The sequence below is a fragment of the Scylla paramamosain genome, chromosome 2 (genome assembly GCF_035594125.1).
Source record: "Scylla paramamosain isolate STU-SP2022 chromosome 2, ASM3559412v1, whole genome shotgun sequence".
Taxonomy (NCBI): Eukaryota; Metazoa; Arthropoda; class Malacostraca; order Decapoda; family Portunidae; genus Scylla; species Scylla paramamosain.
This window is the reverse complement of record NC_087152.1, coordinates 36093970-36111993: the sequence shown is the minus strand read 5'-3', so window position 1 is coordinate 36111993 and position 18024 is coordinate 36093970. Positions and strand designations below refer to the sequence as shown.

General features: G+C 39.2%; 1 protein-coding gene across 5 annotated transcripts in view; it reads left to right on the top strand.

The window, feature by feature from the left end:
* LOC135114170 (zinc finger MYM-type protein 3-like) overlaps window positions 1–17088 on the top strand; it is a 58028-nt gene extending 40940 nt beyond the window's left edge. For all 5 annotated transcript variants that reach the window (XM_064029927.1, XM_064029924.1, XM_064029926.1 and 2 more), the window contains 6 exons: window positions 6633–6849; window positions 7479–7604; window positions 8872–9020; window positions 9415–9538; window positions 10278–10371; window positions 16200–17088. In XM_064029927.1, coding sequence (XP_063885997.1) covers window positions 6633–6849; window positions 7479–7604; window positions 8872–9020; window positions 9415–9538; window positions 10278–10371; window positions 16200–16371 — 882 coding nt within the window. In that variant the 3' untranslated portion in view covers window positions 16372–17088. The remainder of the gene's footprint in view (window positions 1–6632; window positions 6850–7478; window positions 7605–8871; window positions 9021–9414; window positions 9539–10277; window positions 10372–16199) is intronic.
* Window positions 17089–18024: the final 936 nt, after the last annotated feature.

Genomic DNA, 18024 nt, shown 5'->3' with positions numbered 1-18024 from the left:
TATAAAAAGGAGAATAGATCAGTAACACAACGATCTTTCCTGAAATCTAAACTCTTGCTGATATTTGAGTTATCTTACAGAAATATTGCATGATCCAATAGGATTAATCTTATTTTTGCAAATGGACTTGAGAGTAGCATCAAGAATTCATAATGTTTTTCACAAATACTTGACAGTAAGCAGTTTTCCTTGGATATATTTTCTTACATTTAACAAAGATTATTTGACATGACAGTGATCTTATATCATGCTGCATAGGTTATAGGTATTGATATTGATGAATAAAATTAAAACCAAATAAAAAGGGCAGAAAATCCCCAAATCATTGATAGTTTAGTGGCACAAGGGATGGCATAGAGATACTGACAGTACAGTTTGAATTAAAATTCATTGTAGGAGAATTGATACCAGCCATCTCCACATCCATTACTGATGGCTGATAATACTGCATTGCACATTTTATTAAACAGTACAGGATGTGGGTACATAGACCAGAGCCAAATTACAGAAGTAGTCTGGCTATCTTGGTTGACACATACATATACTACATACATACATGGGATGTACTACACTTTGATGGTGAACACTAGCTCGAGTCTCTCAGCCACTCATTTACACCCCTGTTGAATTCCTGGAGGTGTGTGGTGTGATGGAGGGGTGTAGTCTGCACCAGCTGGTTCCACAAGTGACTGTACCATGGCAGAGAGGAGCAAAGGTTACTCTCTATCCTGGTAAATGGCACAGCCACTGTGAGATGGTGGTCCCTCTGGGTGGTGGTGTGGGAGGAGTGGGTTGGTGTGGGCAGGGGTGGCAGGCCTGAACTCTATTATGCTGGGCTAGGCAGGATAGTGAGTGATAGGCAGGCAGTGAGTGGTGCGTACTCCATTACAGGGTGGACTTGGGCCCTGTAGAGGGTCAGAATCCTCTGGATGTCAAATATGCCCCCCCACAAATCGGATGCAGCTCAGCTTCCACGCCACAGTCCTAGCAACTTTCCTCATGTGGCTGGTGAAGGTTAGCCAACATCTATCTCCACCCCAAGGAGGGAGATGGACTGCTGGGTTTCCAGCTTTCTGCTGTCAAGGAAGATTGCTAGGGGTTTGGGGTCTGCACCTTCTTGATCCCTGGAGATGTGTAAAAGCTTTGTTTTCTCTGGGGTGAGAGTTACCTACCATCATCTGCTCCAGCAGGATATGATATCCTGGGCTGAGTTGATTTCATTTATTGTTGCCTGCCAGCCCTTCCTGTTGCAGGAGAAAGTGATTGTGCAGTTATCAGCAAATGTATGGCTCTCAGGTATCAGTTGTAGAATGTCACTAAAGTATACATTCCACAGGAGGGTCCCAAGAACACTTTCCTGGGGCACACTGGCATTGAAAGGGTGCTGGGAGGACATGTGGCTACCAACCACAGAGTGGAGGGATTTACCATGAAGGTAGTCCTCCAGGAGAAGCAGCAACCCAGTGCACACACCAAGGCTCCTCAGCTTGGCTGTTATGTCCCAGTGCCATACCCTGTCAAAGGCACCAGCGATGTCCAGGGCAACGACAAACACTTCTCTTCCACTGTCATTGGCTGTGTTCCAATCAATGGAATGGAGGAGCAGCAGGTCTGCAACCGATTTTCCTTCCCTCAACCCAAAGTACTTCGAGCTGAGGAGATGGTGAGCGTCTAGGAAGCTGGTGACTGTCCTTGTGATAAGAGTCTCGAGGATCTTCCCCACCACAGAAAGAAGGAAAATCAGCCTGTAGTTGCTGGGATCTGTCCTGCTGCCTTTCTTGTGCATGGCCACCACTCTGGCCTGTTTCCAGAGAGTTGGCCACATCCAAGCATCCAGACAACCCTTGTAGAGGTGGGGTGAGTGGTACAGCAAGCTGTGAGGTGCAGTTTCTCAGTTGTGGGGGAAGGGCTTACCTGGTCAGGTCCCGATGCTTTTGTGTCCACTTGGGAGAGCAGAATCCTCACCTCTTCTGTGGTGATGTGAATGGTTCATAGCTCATTCCTTGTGAACACTGGGATCCTGGGTGGAGCGTGTGTCCTGTCAGGCACACATTTTGCTGGAGAAATGGGAGGCCAGCACCTCTGCCTTGTCCTAGCTTCATGTTACAGCCACACTGCCTGGTGAGGTGAGTGATGGGATGGTGCTGTCTGTGACAAGGCCCTGTTGCTGCCTGATGCTGCTCCACCATTCTTTAGTGTCCACCTTTTGGCCTGACAATTTATCTGCTTGGCTGCACTTCCACCTGTGGATGGCTGCTTTCTGTGTGGCAGCCATATTCCTGTAGGCAGCTTTAAAGGTGTCCTGGTTGTCTGTGGATGGTTGTGAGTGTGGTCGTTGCCAGGCCTTTCATGTCTGCTGCCACATGGTAATGATAACCAAACCTAGGTTGGTTGCCAGGTTTGGATTTGTAGGTCTGGCAGGGCACATGGACTGGAGGGACAGCAGGTAGTTAGTGAAGGCCTCCACCTGCTTGTCTATGGTGCTGGTGCACAGATCACTCTGTCAATCCAGCTGAACTCCACCCTCAGCCCCTCCCCGTTGGCTTGGTGCCACAGCCAGCTGGTGCAGGAAGTTGGCACTTTCAGTGTGGTGAGGACAGCTGTGTAATCAGAGGACCTGATGAACCTAAGGGGATGGGAGTCAACTACCCACTTGGGCATGTTGGTGATGACAGGGTCTAAGGAGAAGCCAGAGATATGGGTTGGGAAGTTGACATGGTTTATGAACCCAAATTATGTTATCAAATTGTCAAATGCCCTGGTTACAAGATGCTGGTTCAGGTTGCCAGCAATAACAAGATGTTTACACTCGTTTTGAAACAGAAGGGCAACCAGGTCAGTGTGGAGGGAGTGAAGAAACTCACTGTCTTGCAACTGGGGGTGGTAGCACACACACAGGAGCAGAGCCTCCCCATTGTGCATCCACACCTTAAAAACATCATCTCTAGATGCTGTGGCATGTTGACTTCCATAACTTGAAAAGTGAGACTCTTCTTGAAGCAGGCTGCTACACCACCAAAGGTGCCATGTGTCCTGTCCAGGTAGTGCTGAGGTGTGTAGCCCTGCAACTTTAACCATGGCCATCATTATGAGAAAGAATGTCTTTGTTTAAAAAAAATTTTTTCTCTCAGTACTCCTCCTTTCTTTTAAGTTTGATGCTTAGCTTTGGTGTTGATTTCATTATGTTCTTGATCAAATTAGAGGATGTTATCTAAGATAAATTTTTTGTGTTTTGAAAAACCACACGATATTGTTAGTAGAAACATGACAAGAGATATAGCCTCTGTGAAAGTACTAGTAAGCCTTTTCCGTTACAATATAAAAGGGAGGAAGCTGATTCATAGTATATTTGGTAGTGTTGTAGGATCTACTTTACAAGAGAAAATTACTAAATGCTGTTGATGTCTCAGCCCTCACAATCAAAGTATCATAGGCCATCACTACTACTATGGGTTTGCTCTGGCCTTTTTGCTCATGTTCTTTTGGAAATGTTAATGTTGGGGTTTGAGAGACTTGTGGAGGCAGAAAAGCTCCATGTGAAGGTCACTGAAGATAACAAGGATTAGAAGTAAAGCAACCATCAAGTGTGTGGCTTCACCTGTCTTTGGCCAACTGCCTTGCTTGGTTAAGAAATGCAAACCATGTTCTGAGAGACTGAGGAAGACAACCAAGAAGGTGGATATAATATTAATATTAAGTGTAGGTGAATTTCAGTTTGCAGACAAGTTATATTCCTTAAGAATCATTTGTGGATCAGGATAAATTGCTCATTATAAACTTCCCATTCAAGACACTTTTTAAAATATTCTTGATATCAGATTTTTATATGTAAATGCAAATTCAAAATTCGTATATCAGGATAAAGGGCAAAATATATTTATTCACATAACTTTAAAGTTTCATAAATTGAATGTTCATAAATCACATCACATACAAGTGGTAATTTGCTGATCATCATTCCATCATTACCATCAGCTTATATAATTCCACTAGACTGTGGAAATGGGCCTGGTAGACCTCCAAAGCTATATCAAAATGCCTCCAGATATACAGTACATAATAGGCAAAAGACTAAATGACAGTACTTGTAAGCAGGTAAGAAAAAGCTGTTTTACAAAGAAAGCTTGTCTCTCTAAAATCTGGAAACAGTATTACAGGTTGGTGTAGTTGTGATTATTTTTTTTTAAATATAGGAAAGGCACTGTCCAAGGTCAACAAAAACTGCAACAAAAAAAAAGATCCACTGAGGTGCTGGTTCCCATACAGAGTCGAAAGCGTTAGTTAAAAATACGGGACAGGTGTCTTGAAACCTCCCCCTTCAGAGAGTTCAGGTCATAGGGAGGTAGAAATATAGAAGCAGGCAGGGAGTTCCAGGGTTTACCAGAGAAACTCTTGTTGCATATTGTATTGAAAACTACAAAACTTAGTCATAGGATCTGGGAGAGTGGCTGACAGAAGGAAGTTGAATATGAATGTGGAAAAGCACAATGATGAAATCCAGTACAGATGGAGGTATGGAATCTTTATATAATTATGAATGGTGAGAGACTTTACCAGGTGGTAAAGTTTTGATATTTGGGTGTGAATATAAAGGTTGGCAAGATCCATGAAAACTGGTAGGAGTTTAAAGATCAAGGGACCTGTTGTATCAGCTGTTCTGTGTGCTTGTGAGATGTGGGCTTAAAAAGTGCTGTAAATTAAATAGCTGTGAATAATTACTGGTATGAAGTGGATGGATAGAGTGAGAAAAGTAGAGTTAAAAGGATCATATTCTTAAATAGTTTGCTTTTTAGCAAAACTATTTTTAAAGATCACTGAAATGAAGTGATTAGCTGGACTCTCATGGACATTTTATCTCCATTGATGATGCAGGGTTCTCGTTAAACTATTACTACTCTCGTGAAAACCCCCAAAGCATCTATTACAATTAAAAGTGGTCAAGCTTCAGAGATGCATAGAGACCATTGCAGCTTGATAGGAGGAACAAACCATGGCATGCTAAAATGTCTGGATCATGTGAAAAGAATTGAGAAGAAAATGATAAAAAAAACACTGAAAATGTAAAGTAGAAGATTGAAGATTGAGAGGAGGACCAATAAAAAGGATGGTGTCTAAAAAATGTAGTCAGAGTGGTTGTATCCAGAAAAGTGAAATGTGTGCATGGTACATAGTGCTTTGGAAAGATGTATTATGTAAGTGGGCAATATGACATGGACTCAAGACCATAAGCAATGTGAAGCAGCCAGGGCTTCTTTCAGTACTACAGCATTATATAATTTCATTACATCTTGAATGTCATGAGATGATTTAATGAAGGCTAGGATGTTTTTTGTAATCATGGAGTGACAAGTCATCAGGAATTACTCATCTCTAATTTGATATCTGAGTTACAATAACAAATTTTAAGAAATCTGGAAATTGTCTGCATAATGAATGAGTTGACTTGGAAGAGATGATGGGCATAACAGACTGATGTAAGAAAAGAAGTGTTACTGTTTTAGTCTTCCATTTTCTGACATTTTCTTGCTTTCTCTATATGGTTGCAAAACCATGTGTTGGAGCACAGGTGTAGATTCACTAATCAGAGCATCACTGGTAAATCTGAGGTCATTTAGGCATGCTCCACTGATCTTAATTCCTCTCTCTTACCTCTCCAAGTTCTTAAAAAATTCCTCTAGTGTTGCTGTGAACAATTTAGAGGAGGTTGTCACCTTGTCTAATATCTTTTCTTGTTGATATCTCTTTGCTGACCTTGTGTAACTTTATAGAGGTAATGTTGTAGAAAATAAGAACATAAGGAAATGGAAAAGCTGCAAGAAACTAGTAGGATGTTGCAGTCCCTGTATAAAACATAGCTACCCATATTCTACCATCCATGTAGTGCAGTGCCTTGCATACCTGGCCCTGGTTCAAATCCAGACTGGGGTAGTTGGCATATAGGTTATCTAGGTGTTCATCCTTCCTTTGGGTTGGTCAATAAATAATAAAATTTACCTGGGGAAGCCTAAGAAAGGTAAACTGCGTATATTTTTTTGACAACTCGATTAATTCTTTCATTGCTATGGTCCTTTTTTATTAATATTCATTATATTGTAAGAAATTGTGTTTGCATGGACACATAGAGAAAAAAAGTAAGTTGATTTTACTTTTCAAGGCTACAGAGGTATTTAAGCAACTGTAATACAAAAGCAATTTACCAAAAAGTTGTAGGTGATTATGGGCAGCAATGTAGAGCAGGGAAAGGCTTAATGACATGGTTTGGTCAGCTGTTGAATGGCACTTTTGTAGAATAATATTGTACTATAGACAGTAAACTTGTTCAATGATTTTTAAATCCTTGATGCTCAGTGCTTTAATAAATATTAAAGTATTGCAATAGAATTTAAGTCTTTATTTTCTTGTAAATGCAAAGTGGATGTGACCTGCATATGAGTTTAACAATATCATTCAAAATATGCAAGGAAAACAATAGTACCTAAATATTGTATAGTGTTTTAAAATTGATAAAGTAAAAGGAAATTAAAGGTGTCAGTCAAGATTTTTTAAAGGAAGTAATTTCAAGTGCTTAGCAATTAGATATGCAGTATAAAAAGTTCAGTACATGAAATATTCATGGGTACTTGTAAATGCAGAAAATGTATGGTCTGGCTGCATGGAAGAGCTGGGTGACCAGAAAGAATGCTGAGCTGGCTGGGGTGTCATCCTCCCGGAACATGAAGATGATAAGTGATGACCTTCTCTCCATGAACTGTGAGGAGCTCAACTATGCACTCTGTCTTTTCCTGAAGGATCTAAGAAAAAAGAATGGAGAATCATACCAGCCAGACACAATCTTCTATCTTCTGCTTGGTGAGTACTATGATGAATTTACAAGGGTTTTCAGATAGCAGCAGGCCGTGTGGTATTTACTAGGCTGTTTGATTTCACTACACAACACTACTACAGTATCAAAGAAGAAAAGATCTTATCATTTCCAGAGGAGAATGTAAATACTTGTTGGTGTGATAATCCATTGTCTTGTGGTGACCGGAAGTTTAAAGGTCCCACAAAGATCATTATGGTCTTGATGTCTGGGGCACTGTACCTTATATCTCTGTGTCAGGGGTTCACTCCCTATCAAGGATTCTTCTCATTACTAAAAGTTTATTTTGCATTCAGATGAGTTTTCTATGATGCTCCAAAGGGGGCATGATAATGTATATAGCTTAATGTAGATGAAGTTAAAGCTGAAATTGTTGGTGTGAATATATATGTGTTAAAAGTATGGATATTGTGTGATATACAGTGCATTACATAGTAGGAGATCTGATAAATCTCTTTTCAGCTGGTGAATTTGTCTGAACATTCATTCACACTTGGGTCTAAAGAGATGGACTGGTTGGGTGCGCCTCACTGCGTGATTGGTAAACATGTGATCACAGAAAACTTCATAAATTCAATAAAGAGCTGATTTATTTAAGTATAATATATTGTTTCAGGTATTCAACAACACCTCTTTGACAGTGCAAGAACAGACTGCATATTTATGGACTTTGGTTTTGAGAAGTTCACCAACAGTTTTGATGAAATAACAAAAAACTTCATAAGCCAGTCATTGCCATCAGGTGAGTCCTGGTCCAGCCTTCACACTGCACCACCTATGTGTTCAAGTCTTCCTTTCATTGGTTATGTACTCAGTCTTGTAAATCACTCTTAAACAGTTACTTAATTAAACATGTCATTGTAGTGTGAACAATTCTTATCTGATTTAGCAGCACATTAGAAAGTTACAATAATGCACAGCTATAACATAGATCAGATACATTAACTATAAAGGTAAATCTGTATTGTATAAATAATAGTACAACTTTGCATATAATGATCCAGACAACTATTTGATTAAAATGAGTGTTTTCCTCTTCCAGACAATTCAATTAAAATGAGTGTTTTCCTCTTCCAGACAACTCACAATCCCATTTTAATTGTACCCACTTGTGCTACTGTAACTGACTGCATAATTTGAATTGGTTTGTGGGATGTTGAGGAGGAAAACTGCTCATTTGAACCTAATAGTGGTCTGTCATATTTTGTACACATATTTATATCTTATTGTTAAAGAACAAACCATGTTCAGCACTAAAAAAACTGAATATAAAGATACATATGCTTTCTCTTTTGATGAGTAGATGCACAGTCAAGTAGGATTACATGAGCGTTTCCTATTTGCCCAGATTTTGTGAGATTATGTTAAACCATTAAGATGTTTATCATTGTTTGATATGTAGTCAAAGGGAGCAAAATTGCTAACCACTGTGGGGAGTACTGCATAGCCAAATCCAAGGCTGCATAAATTTGAGCAATAGGCAGCAAGAAATTAATTCTCAATTAAAAAAAGGTTGATAACAGGAATAGACTCAGTAATCAGATTGTCAAAAATGTAGATTTAGCACAGAAGATTAATGATTAAAAATTAATGATTTATAGGGTTGATAGGTGGACATAGGTAGGCCTTATGTATGGCTGCTGGATTCTTGTAACTTCCCTTATTTTCTTGTGTTCTTACTAGTAGGCTGGAGTATCTAATACTACCTGTAGTGTTATGACACAGACAGTCAAGGCTGACCAAAAATCATTCAGTGCTTGGTGATCACTTATGGTGTGACTGGTAAGTTGAAAAAAGAATGCTACTGTGATGGTCCTGACATAGGTTTTGAATATGAGTGAGGGCACCTCATGGAGAATCCATCTCATCTTTAGATCAACTTTTCATCAGTGTTTCCATGATGCTTCAATGCCGAGCATCACTCAGCCACTGTCCTAAACTACATCTGCAAAGTAACACCATAACTGCTGAGGTGTTTTCTTTACCACCCTTATTCAATTTGTTTGCAGATGGGGAGTGTTCCAGTAGTTCCAGTGCACCAGGTGTGACAAGAATAACTGAGAGTATGCTATGGGAGTGTAGACAGTTGGGAGCCCACACACCACAAGTTCTTCTCAACACACTCTTCTACTTCAATACCAAGGTCTTCAAACTCAAAGTAAGTAGTTTATAGTATATCTCCCACATAGATGAGGTGTATATTTTCTTAAAGCTATGAAACCAGAATTGATCTAGAATAGATAGGATAACATGAAGAAAGGAGCCAACTCTCTAGTAACTGAATTATCAGGTTATGTGATATATGCAGGAATTTAAGTGAGTTAACCATAGGTTACCATAAGAAAACATACTGATGGGGATTAGCTTGACTTTTAACTGTACAGGAGGTGATCCCTGAATGGAACACCGGTTTTCAGACTATTGTAGTGGCTTATGGGGGAATTGGCATCAGTAACTTTGTTACAAAATTTATTGAAAATATGTTGGTGTTCAAATGCTCATATCTATGTATATAGCATATCAATATATATATTGTTCTTTGTTTACCTCAGACTGTTGAAGAACATCAGGCCCTGTCATTCTCTCATATTGTCAAACAGTGGAGACGAACAGTTGTGGATCCTGAAGGCTCTGTCATGAGAACCACTCTCCTCAAGTACTTTGGTCCAAAAAAAGGTTAGTATGTTGAGTAATTTGGGAATATTATAAAATTGCAGCTCTCGTATACTACAGTACTACCTTTTCACTGTTGTTCTACTAAAAGTCAAGAAGAATGATGGAGGCATCATTTAATGCAAAGTAGGGATTAAGAATTACCAGACCACTTGGAGCTGGCAGGCTTGGAATGAGTGTCACACATAGGGGAGGAGGAGAGATAGTGTTGCTGTCTTATCTATGTTGTTGACTATATACTCATCACTGAACACTAACAAATCATACTTTTGCAGGTGGTCACTGAAAAGAAACGGTCTTTAGTTTAGGTAATCATTGAATACAGTACAAGAGAGAGAGAGAGAGAGAGAGAGAGAGAGAGAGAGAGAGAGAGAGAGAGAGAGAGAGAGAGAGAGAGAGAGAGAGAGAGAGAGAGATCCCTTAAGTATACATAAGGATGATAATGTTGTAGCATCCCAGTCATAGTGTTTAGTGGCATTATGTTTGTGTTTAGAGGAATATTCCACTCTTTTCTGTTGGTTTAGAAAAATAAATAATAAATAAAATAAAAAAATAGGTAAATAAATAAATAAATAAAAGTAGCAGATATTGAGTTTCATGGAAACATCAAGTTTGAAGAAAGAAATGGTATTCTATATTAGTCCACTACCAAATCAGTTTTACATTGTTTATATAAACTTGAATAAAACTGCACATAAAACAACTTGTATACTTGTGCTAAATTGTTAATTTTCTTTTTCAGATGGGAAAAGAAGAAAAGTAATTGAAATGCAAGAAAATAGGGACGATCCTTTGAGATGTCCTGTGAAACTCTTCGAATTTTATCTTTCAAAGTGGTAAGTATCATGCTGTATGTACAGATTTCAGTTTCCTGCCAAATAGTGAACTTTCATATAGTGCTTGCTGGGGAAGAAATTTGTGGATATACTCACACCTCAATTTTCAGATGGACCCCTTTTCAAACAAATAAGTTTTCAAACAGAATTTTGAACTCATAATCGCACCGGTTGCAGAATAATAACTTGGTTGGTGAACAGGGCACGACAACATGTTGTTAGTGTGAGTGTCAGTCACACTGGAGCCTTAGCTCAGAGAATACTTGCTTTGAATTGTTCTTTAGTTTTGGTGATAGTATTTCTTGTGTTGTCATTATTTCTTTTTTTTTTTTTATTTCATAAGCCACTGTGGGACTTAAGAAAGCTAGTGAAAGTGTAAAGGTGAAAAGTGAAATAGGGAGAAAGAGATATTATAGAAGCAGGATAATGGCATTTGCATCTTGGATCTGGCTTTGAAGTTCAGCTCAGCAAAGTCATCAATCTGTATCCTTCTCAAGAACAAGGCAGCAGCAAAGGAGGCTAATGTTGCCAAAGGAGTGACTGTCATCACCAAGAAAATGTGGCAGACCATAGAAATGGAAAAGTTACTTCTTGATTTGTTTGTTGGTTACAGTAATTTCATCAATTTTGTGTATGAACTTATGCTCAAAGTATTGCTGTGAAAGTTTAAATAAGCAATCATCTGGGGTTCAGGAATGGATTAATCACTTTACCTTGATTCCTTAGGGGAAAATAGTTTTGAGTTTTCATTTTGGTTCACGAATGGCCTTCAGGAACAAATTAGATTAGAAAGCCAAGACATGACTGTATCTCTGATTGGTGAATTTAGTTCCCATTCAATTATTGCGATGCAGATGTGATAGAAATTGTAATGAATATTATATCACTCCCTTAAACTTGACTATAGCTTAAATTTAGCTAGACTGGAACATGAAAACAAATATTTACATGATATTACAAGGATCATTTGCCCCTTTGAAATTGTAGGATGCAATGATTACTTTTATAGGGAAAAAAAATCTTCTCATAAGTGTAGGGATTCTTAACCTGTATGAGTGAAGGAAAAGTTGAAACAAAAGATAAATGAAGAAAATCCCCGCTTATAAATTAGGAAAACAGAAAACTGTCCACTTCATCATGAAATATGCTTAACTTTATCTGGTCTACAAGTTAACGTAAAACATACTCCAAGTGATTAATGGTTATGAAGCCTATAGCTCTCAATCCTGTTGTCCTCTGATCTCTCCTCCTACTCTGAGAAGCATGAAGCAAAAAAAGGAAAGAAGGAAAATTGGATGTTTTCAAATAAAATAGCTAGAATTATTAAGCATATAATTGAAAACACCTGCTGAGGACTGTACATGTTTTTTAAACAGTGGTGGTAGGGTTTTTAAACAGTGAAAGAGGCTGGTGAATGGTATAAAGAAAATAGAAAAGTAAGCATGATAAGATTGCTGATTCTGTCATATTCATAAGAGTCACACTAGAGAAATCCTTATGAATGGCAGGCATCGTGAATAATGCTTCTTGTGAAAGCTCAGAAGGCAGTGAATTGTTTGTGGAGTAAGTACAGAGTTTGACTTCCTGTCCCATGAGTTTCATAGCATCACATATTGCTAACTTTTTTTTCTTCTTCTTTTCTCTTTCTATGTAGGAGGGACTCTGGCCAAGGGAAACAAAAACTCAAAAAAAAAAAAAAAAAAAAAGCCCACTGAGATGCTTGACCCTGAATAGGGTCTAAAGCAATTGCCAAAAATTGAAGGTTAAGCATCTTGAAACCTCCCTCTTGAAGGAATTCAAGTCATAGGAAGGTGGAAATACAGAAACAGATAGGGAGTTCCAGAGTTTACCAGAAAAAGCATTGGAGAGGTGGACAGAATAGGGGTGAGAGAAAGGACAAAGTCTTGTGCAGTGAGGCCGTGGGAGGGGGGGAGGCATGCAGTTAGCAAAATCAGAAGAGCAGTTAGCATGAAAATAGTGGTAGAAGACAGCTAGAGATGTAACAATGTGGCAATGAGAGAGAGGCTGAAGACAGTCAGTTAGAGGAGAGGAGTTAATGAGAGGAAAATCTTTTGATTCCACCCTGTCTAAAAGAGTAGTATGAGTGGAACCCCCCAGACATGTGAAGTATACTCCTTACATGGACAGATAAGGCCCTTGTACAGAATTTGCAGCTTGGGGGGTGAGAAAACCTGGTGGAGACGTCTCAGAATGTCTAACTTCATAGAAGCTGTTTTAGCTAGAGATGAGATGCGAAGTTTCCAGTTTAGATTATAAGAAAAGGACAGACTTGAGGATGTTTAATGTAAAAGGGGACAGTTGAGTATCATTGAAGAAGAGGGGATAGTTATCTGGAAAGTTGTGTTGAGTTGATAGATGGAGGAATTGAGTTTTTGAGGCATTGAACAATACCAAGTTTGCTCTGCCCCTGTCAGAAATTTTAGAGAGATCAGAAGTCAGGTGCTCTGTGGCTTCCCTGCGTGAAATGTTTACTTCCTGAAGAGTTAGATGTCTATGAAAAGACGTGGAAAAGTGGAGAGTGGTATCATCAGCATAGAAGTGGACAGAACGAGAAGTTTGGTTTAGAAGATTGTTGATGAATAATAGGAAGAGAGTGGGTGACAGGACAGAACCCTGAGGAACACCACTGTTAATAGATTTAGGAGAACAGTGACCGTCTACCACAGCAGGAATAGAAAGGCCAGAAAGGAAACTTGACATGAAGTTACAGAGAGAAGGATAGAACCCGTAGGAGGGTAATGTTGTAAATCAAAGGTTTGTGCCAGACTATCAGAGGCTTTTGATATGTCTAAGGCAACAGCAAAAGTTTCACCAAAATCTCTAAAAGAAAGGATGACCAAGACTCAGTAAGGAGAGCCAGAAGATCACTAGTAGAGCAGTCTTGATGGAACCCATACTGGCGATCAGATAGAAGGTTGTGAAGTGATAGATATTTAAGAATCTTCCTGTTGAAGATGGATTAAAAAAACTTTAGTTAGACAGGAAATCAAAGCAATAGGATGATAGTTTGAAGGATTAGAACGATCATCATTTTTAGGAACAGGCTGAATGTAGGCAAACTTTCAGGAAGAAGAAAAGGTAGATGCTGACAGAGTTGAAAGAGTTTGACTAGGCAAGGTGCAAGCACAGAGACACAGTTTTGGAGAACAATAGGAGGGACCCCATCAGGTCCATAAGCCTTCCGAGGGTTTAGGCCAGCGAGGGCATGGAAAACATCATTGCAAAGAATTTTTAATAGGTAGCATTAAGTATTCAGAGGGTGGAGGAGAGGGAGGAACAAACCCTGAATTGTTCAAGATATTTAGTAAAGTTTTGAGCCAAGAGTTCAGCTTTAGAGATAGATGTGATAGCAGTGGTGCCATCTGGTTGAAATAATGGAGGGAAAGAAGAAGCAGAGTTATTGGAGATGTGTTTGGCCAGGTGCCAGAAGTCATAAGGGGAGTTAGATCATGAAAGATTTTGACACTTTATATTAATGAAGGAGTTTTTGGTTTGTTGGAGAACAGACTTGGCATGGTTCCAGGCAGAAATATAAAGTGCATGAGATTCTGGTGATGGAAGACTCAAGTACCTTTTGTGGGCAACCTTTCTATAATGTAAAGTACAAGAACAGGTTGTGTTGAATCAAGGTTTGGAAGGCTTAGATCAAGAAAAGAGTGAGGAATGTACACCTCCATGCCAGACACAATCACCTCTGTTATGTGCTCAGCACACAGAGATGGTTCTCTGACATGGAAGCAGTAGTCATTCCAAGGAAAATCAGCAAAATACCTCCTCAGGTCCCCCAACTAGCAGAGGCAAAATGCCAGAGGTGCCTCTGCTTAGGGGGAATCCTGAGGAGGGATTGGAGTGATAGGGCAAGATACAAATATGAGATTGTGATCGGAGGAGCCCAACAGAGAAGTGAGGGTAACAGCATAAGCAGAAGGATTAGAGGTTAGGTAAAGGTCAAGAATGTTGGGCGTATTTCCAAGATGGTCAGGAATACAAGTAGGGTGTTGCACCAAGTGCTCTAGGTCGTGGAGGATAGCAAAGTTGAAGGCTAGTTCACCAGGTTGGTCAGTGAAAGGAGAGGAAAGTTGAAGCTGGTGGTGAACATTGAGGTCTCCTAGAATGGAGATCTCCATAGAAGGGAAGAGGATCAGAATGTGCTCACTTTGGAAATTAAGTTGTCAAAGAATTTCTTATAGTCAGAGGAGTTAGGCAAGAGGTATACAGCACAGATAAATTTACTTTGAGAGAGACTCTGTAGTCATAGCCAGATGGTGGAAAACTTGTAAGATTCAAGAGCATGGGCACGAGAGCAGGTTAAGTTGTTGCACACATAAATGCAGCTTTGGGATGAAAATAAGGATAGAGAAAGTAAGAGGGAACAGCAAAGGGGCTACTGTCAGTTGCTTCAGACACCTGGAACCCAGAACCCTAATTGTCATCAGTACATAAAATTAACACATGTCATCATGTCATATTTATCTCATAAATCCTAAACTCTAGTTAACATTCATTGTCATCATCAGCCAATGATTCCAATGGAGAAAAAGGTCTCCAAGTGATTAGTGATTATTGGGGGTTAAGCCTCAAATTCCACACTGGTTGAGGGTATCTTGGTGGAGGTTCAGAGTGTGGAAATAGACAACTCCTAACAGTCTCCTTCAGGCCTCCAGGGTCCTCTTGGCTGTGAATAGAGCACACTAATGTCTACACTGTTGCACCATTGTACCTATTTGGTGTTACTGTATTACAAATCAGATGTACAGGAAAAAAAATTACAGGTGATAGCAGGTGTTGCTTAGAGTCTGGTAGGCAATGCTACTTTTCTACTGTAAATGTTTTCAGATGATGACTTTGAGCATCTGTTTCTGATGATTATAATGACAGCTTAAATCTGTGTCATGTGTACCTGCTGTGGTCAGTCTTCATTTGGTATGTTTTCCATCTACCCTATAGAAAGGTGATGTGCTGCTGCCCCGTGGAAAGCTATCATGATCATTCTGTAAGGGATGTATGGCAGCTGGGTGTTGATTGACTGCATGATTGATTCTTGTGTTCATTTAGTATGAGAGTCAAATTTATTAGCAAACAAGATAGCATAGATGCAGATATCACAACCAGTACAGTGTTGCTTAATAAATTACATGTGTATTGACTGGAAAGTCAGACCTTGCTGAACTCCACTCAGGCTATGATCATTATCTTGTGTTTTATGAGTGTCCTGATAGAAGTTTGACATCTGGTTAAAGCCTGTTATGTCAAATTTATCCCCACTTTCTGACCATTATCTCAGTGTTTCCATAGTACCCTGTAGCTAGGCATGACATTGAAGAGATGACAGAGAACCCACATGAAGGAAGTTTTATGGCAAAAGCTAAAATTGAGATTATCATTATTGAGATTTTAGTTTGTAGGCATTTGATAATATTATGATCACTCTTATCTGTATGTGATACATTTATATTTGTTGTATTCACATTGTGATAGGAAGAAAAGTGTATCTGTAGTTCCTTTATATTTTGAAATGAAGTTGAGTTGAAACTTGTATTTCTTTATTGTGAAACATATTGTAAGTAAGGATTTTTATCAAATATTGTTCAAAACACACACACAGACACTGATAGGACAAATTCAAGTGAACTGTCTTTGAGAATGTGATGACATGAGGTGATCACTGTTTACTGAGAGGCACTGAAATCCACATGATTGTGAAAATAATTTTTTAGCAATCATACATACAGGCAAATTATTAATATGAAGCAATAATCCATATCACCTAAAGCTTTTCAATTATGTATTCATTTATTCATTTGCAGTCCTGAGTCCCTCCGCCATCAGGAAGGCATCTATTATGTCTATCCTGAGCGATCCTGTGTGCCAGACTCTCCAACTTGGTTTTCAAACCAGGCAGTGCAGCCAGCCAGCCTCTCCAAGATGCTGCATCGTGCCCTCATGGTGAAAGAAATCCAGGAAGCACTCATGGAGTGATTCAAGGTGTTTTGTAGTGTATTGTGTAATTTTTATTACCAGCTGACCTTTGGCTGCATTCACACTGACTAGTTTCTTACCATGGTTGTTCACCACATCATCATCATTGTCATTGTCATCATTGTCATTATCATTCATTTAATGTCCTTATTTTCCTTTATGGGGTTGGGAAGCACATGAATTTCTCCTACTTTTTTGTAGTCAGAGACTTCATGCATTAGGAGCAAAAAGGTTTCCTTTTTGGATGCCCTTCTCAAACTATGAATGGATTTAAATTGAGGGTGACCTAGCCCTAGTGGACTTCTGACAAGATTATCAAGGACTCCTTCTGTGAGACTGATTGCATCATGTGATGCAGTACCTACATCTCACAGTAGGCGGTATATCGCTTTGTCCTACACTGACCACTGCATGGTGATGTAAACAACAATTCATTGTATCATGCAAACAACTTGCTGTGAACTGCAATAAACTGAAGATTCATGCATAGATTTTCACACTAGATGGTCACAACCAGTCTGCCACCACAGCAGCTGATGCACTCTGGATGCTTCATTGTGCTGGGTCAGTATTGTGCTGCATGCAGCTTTGATAAGCAGGAAGATGTTGTGAAAATAACCTGAGGTGGATTACAGGTATCATTTTATGGTTATTTGTTACTCTTCTGATATGTTTATGTGAATATTTGTTAAATATATGATAGTAGTTTTATGCCTTGATACTTGTATTGATCCTTTGGGGGGGTGTAGGTAACTGATGCATTTGCCCAGTTTCCTCAGATTCTTGTAGGAGCAGAAGGTTAGAGGATGTTATATGTGTACAGTAATTATGACATTTTTATACTTCTACATTCTTGTTGTCAGCATAATTTTTATCCAACAATATATGGTACCAGTGAGAGGAGGAGACATCTCATTTAGGGTGAACAATAATAATGGCACGGGTAAAAATGACATGGTAAAGATGGCACAGGTAAAAATGAATGGTAAAAATGGCACAGGTAAAAATGACATGGTGAAAATGGCAAAGGTAAAAATGGCACAAGTGAAAAAATATGTAAAAATGGGACAATAATATTAAGTCCAGAAGTTTGGAATGTAGTCTATCAAGGTACCATGAATGACTGTCCCAATGATTCTTGAACCACTAACCAAACCAGTAACTCTCTAATCAGAGGAGAATTGACCTTACTCCTGGTTCAGTTGTCACTGGTTCAATTGACTGGGATCCGTCAAGCTCACACCAGTGATCTCAGTGGCTCTACCACAACCCAGTAATGAAAGTCATAGTGAGTAATAAAGGAAGAGAGAAGATTTGCTTCCAAGGATACATGTATACAAAATACATTATAAGATCAACCATTTTCAGATGGGGATGTGTTAAGAGAACATCTTTTTGTAAAGGCACCATAACCACCAGCCTTGATATGACTGATCTGTATCAGCTAATGACCACAACCATGCTCTTGATTATGCAGCTATTTCAGCCACAAAATGCATCAACAACATGAAGAGAAAAGCAGTAGAAATGGAAGATAAACCTAGCCAAATTTACGGCAATAACCTGGATGACTCATCACTTGAAGATAAGGTGTTACTTCCAAGTGAGAACATCATAAAGAGAACTTTGTGTAACCAAAGATAAAAAAAAATT